This window comes from Mustela erminea, chromosome 12, assembly GCF_009829155.1.
Source record: "Mustela erminea isolate mMusErm1 chromosome 12, mMusErm1.Pri, whole genome shotgun sequence".
Lineage (NCBI taxonomy): Eukaryota > Metazoa > Chordata > Mammalia > Carnivora > Mustelidae > Mustela > Mustela erminea.
In genome coordinates, this window is record NC_045625.1 from 2,969,226 (window position 1) to 2,975,225 (window position 6,000).

The window sequence follows — 6,000 nt, forward strand, 5'->3', positions numbered from 1 at the left end:
CCCAGGCCCCTCCATCCCTGGCCGCTCACCCCCCATTAGCCCGCCAGAAGGGTCTAGGTCGATAAATGGGTCCTGATGGGCACATTTTTCCTTCTGCCGAGCAGTTTAATGGCAATTAATTTTTTTTACAAGAGGATTTTTAATCTGTGGAAATGGATGAAGTCCCCAGGTGCCCTGTCAGAGTTCCAGGGCCGACCTAATCTATGATAAAAAATGCAAAGTGAGGGGCTATAATCTGAAATTAAATATTGGGCTTCATTTTCCTTCGGCCCGGATGGATGAATATTTTATAAGTATTGCGATTTAATTTTTTGTTAACTACAGCGAATTCCTAATTCATCCAATTCCCGAGTCCTCTGGCTCCGACCTCTGACCCCAAGCTCATCTCTCCTTAGCCCAGCTGTGACTTGGTCACTGACAGCAACTAATGGTCCAGTCCGTCAGGGTGACACGTGGTTACGATGATAGATGCAGCCGTGGCACGCCCTCTGACCCCGTGTCAGGCAGAAAGCAGGTCATTTGTCAAGCAGACCGTTAAGATAAAGCAAACCACAAAGCTGAGGGGCAGGAGGAGACAACGATGCAGAAAACTGTGATATCTTGTGCCTTTTCAGTGGGCCTTCTAGAACCTTCTAGAACCTTCTGCATGGCTCCCAATGTCCCTCCCTGTCAGGTTCGAGATGGGGTTTGCCCTCCTCTCCTGTCGCCTCCTGCCCTGCTCAATAAATGTGTTTGTCCCAGCGGAAGGCGGCCGCCTGCCTCCCTCGAGGGCCCCAGAAGCCCGCGTCGAGGAGGAAGGAGGTCATGCGTCCCGCCGGAGCCAGCACCGCCCCCAGCAGAGGTGTGGGTCTGAGGGCGCGCAGCAGAGAGACGGGCGCAGGGCACGGGCAGAGCGCTCACCGCCCGGCTCTCTCAGGTGAGGGGCACAGGCCTGGAGCTGGCTCACCCGTGTGGGCCTCTGGGAGCCTCAGTGTCCCCATCGACAGAATGGGAGCCCACCTGTCTTGGAGGAGGGCTGTGAGGGTCACCAAGCTGATGTCCGGGGAGGGCGGCCACTCTGCACTGACCGCCCAGAGGGACACTGCCTTTCTCGTTCCCCACACGCCACACAGGGCCCTCCTGGGGACTGCCTGGTCCGGTCCGAGGGCACGGCCCCAAGCCTACCCAGGCTGGACTGCAGGGTCCCTGCCAGATGCCGCCGCCCCGCCACCCCAGCCCGGCCCCAGGGGAGAGACGCCTGAAGGAGAAATTCCTTTGGGACCTCAAGTCCGTCACCGTCCCCGCTCTTCTGTGACTCTCCTGGGACGTGGTCAGCCAACGCCACCCCTGCTTCAAGTCCCCCAGAGGGCCCGGAGACCATGGACATGATGCCAGGCCTTTCCTGCCACCAAGGGCTCAGGTGAAAGCAGGTGTTCTGGGCTTGCTGCCCGGAGTCAAACCCAGACCCGGCGGGGAGGGAACGCACTCCCTCCACCAGGGCGCCCGCTGCTGAAGGCCGCGGCATGGCGGCTCCGGGGATGCTGCGGAGGCAGAGCCGACACCTCGTCCCCGGACACCTCGCAGCTGCCCGCTCACACAGGCGCATGCAGGCTATCCGTGTGTGTGAAGCATGGGGTGGTGAGCGGCTCTGCGTGCCTGGACACCTCCTCGGTCTGGGGCCGTCGCAAGGACAGCCCGCTGCTCGCTTTCACGCCATCGCCAGGAGTGGCCCTTGTGTGGGGGAACCCCTGGCACTGCGGTGACGGCCAGGGTCGGCGGTTCCCCGAGATGTGGACACCAGGACTGCCCCTCCCCCATGCCCTGAAGACCACCTGCCCCCCGCCCCAAGCCCAGCCCCTGCCGATCCCACAGCAGCCCGGGCCTGTTGTCTCGGCGCCAGAAACCTTGTACCAGAAGCTTGTGCCCACCCGGTGAGCGGGGGCACGGACTTCCACCCCCAGGCCCTGCTGCAGCCCCGACGGGCAGACCTTACCTTGGTTTCTGGTGGCTCCCCGGGGGACGGGCGCTCTGGGGGTCTTCTCCCTCTTGCAAGAACTACTTTGCCTTTTGGCTTTCTCCCGGGGAACTTCGGGGGGGGAGAGAGGGAGGAGAGGTGAGCAGGGACGTTCCCAGAGGCCGCCCTGCTTCTGCACCTGTCCGGCCGGCTCCCTGGACCTGGGCCAGAGCCGGCGGCCGAGAGCAGGACCAGAGGGATACGCCTGACGGCCCGCCCCTCTCCGTGGTCTGCGTGGGGTCACCCTGGGAGAGACCCCCAACCAGATTGGTCACAGATTCCAGCATGCCTGGGCCAAGAGGAGGACAGAGTGGCCTCCCAGCTGGGTCTCCCCTGCCCACCTCAGGCTGACCTACAGCCCTTATGCTGACTCAGTGGGCTGTCCCGGAGCGGCGACCAGCCAGGCCGGACAGGGGCTCAGCAGGGGCAGGGGGTGAGAATGAGGGCCACAGGGGCTTTGCATGGTGGGGTCCACCTGGCTGGATAGGAGGGGACATGGAGACCCCAAGGGGGTAGAGGCAGTCCAAGTCCTGTGACAAACAGAGGCTGGCAGGAGGGCGCCAGCTGCCCGAGGGCCAGTGTGGCCACCTTTCCCCGTGCCGTTCGGCCTCAGTGTCTTTGTCCGTGGCTGGGGTACGGCTGCCTCTGCGGGGGCATGAGGAAGCCAACTGGCCAGTGCTGTGCGAGTGGGGCCAGCGGTGCTTGGGAAGAGCCTGCCCGAAGGACTCCCCAGGCCTGGGCCGGCTCCTCCGTCCTCACTGCCCAGAACCTGCCGGCAGGAGGCGCCTCCAGCCAGCCCAGCCCACACGAAAAGCCCTGATTCTGTAGGTCCAGCGACACAGGGCCCTAGAGTCAGACCCACAGACGGGGCTGTGGCGGGGGCAGGGGACAGGTTGCGTGTGACGGGACAGAGCTCGATCTGGGCAGAGGACCACGTCCTGGGGACGGACAGGGGGACGGTGCACAACAGAGTGAACGCACTGTTGTCCCCGGACTGCGCACTGAAAAGTGGTTTAGGGGGTAAATCTTGGTATGTGTATCTTAGCATGATTTAAAAAGAAAAGACCTAGGCTCTGCCCTCTGCCTGCTTCCAGAGGGTTCTAACACGCAGAGGAAGAGACGTGACGGTCAAGAGTGGTGACCAATGACACTAGATGCTGAGGCCCCAAGTGGCCTGTGGCCAGTCCTGACCTGGGCTGAGCAGTCCCAGCGGCCTCTGGGGGGTGGGGGGTGCTTGGGGAGCTGAGGCTATTGGGGTCCCCGTGGGCAGGGGAGGAGAAGGTGGGGTGAGGGCTGTGAGCCCCAGCCGGCCTGGGCACCTGGCATGGGGAGTGGCTGCAGCCCATGGCTGGGCCAGAGCTGGACGCTGTCCCCTTGGCTCAGACCGGCAGGACCCTTGGACCCAGTCAGCATCTGACAGCTTAGATGTCCAGCTGGGACATCTAAGTGCATTCCAGACTCTTTAAGTGGATCTCCCTCTGGCCTCCAAGCGTGGCTCCTGTCTGCCTCTCCAACCTCACCCCTTCTATCTGTTGAGTGAAGGAGTGAGCCCAAACCTTCCCTTGGCCCCGGCCTCTTCCCACCTGCACGAAGCCTGCCTACGCACGACCAAGCCCTCAGCACCTCCCAGGCCCAGGGGAGGGCTCAGCCCAGCCCTGTGGCTGGTGTGTGACTACGAGGGAAAGAAGTCATCCATTCTGTACAGGGAACCCCTGGCCCTTTGCACCTGCGCCACCTCGCAGGGCCTGCCCGCCTTCCTGCCCTGAGGGGGAGGCAGAGGTTGGAAGCCACGTTCCAGAAAACAGCAGGCTCGGTCCAAATCTGGGCCTGGCCCTTCTCTGGCGGGGGCCTCTTTAGCGTGGTCTGAGTGGAGTCACACTAGAGCCGGTGGCATAGACAGAAGGAAGCCGCAGGGTCCGGATGCGTCCGCCCTGACCGCCGCCAGAGGGCCCGGGAGGGGGGCTGCCAGGACGGCCAGCCGTGCAGCCCCTCACCTGAGGCCTGGCGCTGAGGGGCCCCGGAGGGCCTGCTCCCCGGGCCGCGGATCACCTTGTCTTCCACTCCGCACGGAGCCGCCCTCAGGGTGCCCAAGCCTGGAGAGGAGCGAAAGGGGCACCGTGAGGGCGGGTTCCGTGCAGACCCCGCGGGGCAAGGCCCCTCGTAGCAGCCACTCATCCGCCTCCAAGCAGCACCTGCGGCGGAAGCCCGGGGCCCGAGGGCCTCCCACGGGGCCGGAGGGGCCTTCTTCGGCCTCCCCGCCTTCTTCCGGGCGTCTGGCTTGGAGGCTCTGTAGAGGCGGGAGGCACTGGACGGGGCAGAGGTGCCCAGGGAGGCGCAGCTGGTCTGCCACTGGGCCTGGGCCCGGATCCTGTCCCTCAGCAGCTCCAGCCGTGGGCTGCTCTCTCTGGGCTGCCGCCGGGGCCCCAGCACCTGGGGGGGCCTCTCCTTCCAGGGCCCGGGGGGAGACGTGCAGGGCTCGTGGCCCCCAGAGGAGCCGGAGAGGCGGCCTGATGACACCGAGCTGTCCCCATCCTTGGCCTCCTCGCCTTCTGACCACACCGGGTGGTTGCGGGCCTTCCCCCGGGGGCCTGGCTGCTCGATGTTGTCAGACCAGGCCGTGTGGGGAGCTCCCCGCAGGTCACCTGGCTGCTGGGAGGGCCCGGGCCACCTCAGGGCAGCCATGGTCTCATCCTCAGCCTCAGAGGGACAGAGCCCGGATTCCCTGGGGACAGAGAAGCAGACCGCGAGTCAGGCGTGGAGACCCGGCCGTGCTGAGCAGAGGGGCATCTCGGACCGTGCGGCCCTCCAGCCCCCGCCCAGCTCCCTCGCCCTCCTGTCTCAGGGTGCCCGCAGCCGAGAAAGTTGGGGGGCTGATAAAACGTCCCCAGGCAGGGCAGTGCCATGACCTTCTCTCCGATTGCCACCTCGAGCCTTGGAGGCAGGCACGAACATCAACCCAATTCACAGAAGGGGAGACTGAGGGTCCAGTAAAGGCGTCCAGCAGGGGCACGCTGGCCCCCCAAGTCCTCCAGCCTCACGCTGACCCGGCCACCCTCCTGGGCAAGGAGGCTGTCCCTCGCCTCAGCAGCACAAACACTACCTGGCTTGGCTCCGGCCCTTCAGGTGGGGGCGGCCCAGGGTCCTGAGGAGCCAGAGGGACAGGGGCAGCATCTCTGGTTATCTTTGGGGTGGGGCTGGATCACTTCTCCTAGGCCAGCAGGCAGCGCCCCCATGACCAAGGTCGACATAGCCACCGGGCCAGGTCAAGGGCAGAGCCCAGTGAGCTTCCAGTCGCCGCCTGCCTGGGGTCGGCTGGTGCTTTCCCAGGGCCGCCTGCTGGCCTGCAGCCCGGTATCCATCCCTGCTCAGGACGGGGTGGCCACTGCGGGCTAGAGGGCTGGCCTGCCCCGGTCCCCTGGCCCACGATGGAAACCCTCAGATAGTCGTGGAAACTGGGTGGGCATGGCGATCTGCCGGGCCCCAGGCTGGTGATGGCCTGGGGGAGCCTTCCTAACCAGCTGTCCCTCAGCAGGGTGGGAGAGAATTCTGGGTGGCCTGTGACAGCACAATTACCCCATGTCACTCAGCGACAGCAAGGCCTTTGACTCCTGCTGGGACGGTGAGCAGGCCCGCTCCTATCCTCCAGGGTACAGGAGTCTATAGCTGTGTGTGTGGCAAGTGGACTGGCCAGGACTGGGGGGCGGGCTCATCTAGAGGGGGGCGGGGGGCAGCCACAGTGCAGGGCTGGGGCAGAGGTGGGGCTTGACCCCAGGCTCAAGCCCAGTTCCGGGCAATGTCAGCCTGGGAGCCCCGGGGAGCCAGCCCAGGACACGGCCCCAGCGGCTGGACAAGAGTCTCAGTCCTCCAGCCCGAAGCCCGCTGGGAACCACTGCCCAGGCCACTGCCTTCGGCTCCTTGGGGCTGCTCAGGGCAAGCCGGCCCTGGCTTCTCAGTTCTCCCCGGCACACGCTCAGGGCATCCTTTGGCCCACGGACATGCTAGCTGAA

The 6,000-nt window shown here is 65.0% G+C and overlaps 1 protein-coding gene across 9 annotated transcripts in view; it reads right to left on the reverse strand.

Annotated features, from left to right (window-relative positions):
• LOC116570637 (coiled-coil domain-containing protein 187-like) overlaps nucleotides 1-5,664 on the reverse strand; it is a 36,263-nt gene extending 30,599 nt beyond the window's left edge. For 8 of the 9 annotated variants that reach the window (XR_004277502.1, XM_032307983.1, XM_032307982.1 and 5 more), the window contains exons 1-4: nucleotides 4,845-5,087; nucleotides 4,186-4,715; nucleotides 3,988-4,086; nucleotides 1,973-2,065 (exon numbers count right to left, since the gene is read on the reverse strand). Coding sequence is in view for 8 of the 9 variants with exons in the window: in XM_032307983.1 (XP_032163874.1) it covers nucleotides 1,973-2,065; nucleotides 3,988-4,086; nucleotides 4,186-4,715; nucleotides 4,845-4,945 (823 nt within the window). In the remaining variant the exon portion in view is untranslated. The other variant, XM_032307979.1, reaches the window with a different exon arrangement.
• Between the last annotated feature and the right edge of the window lie 336 nt (nucleotides 5,665-6,000).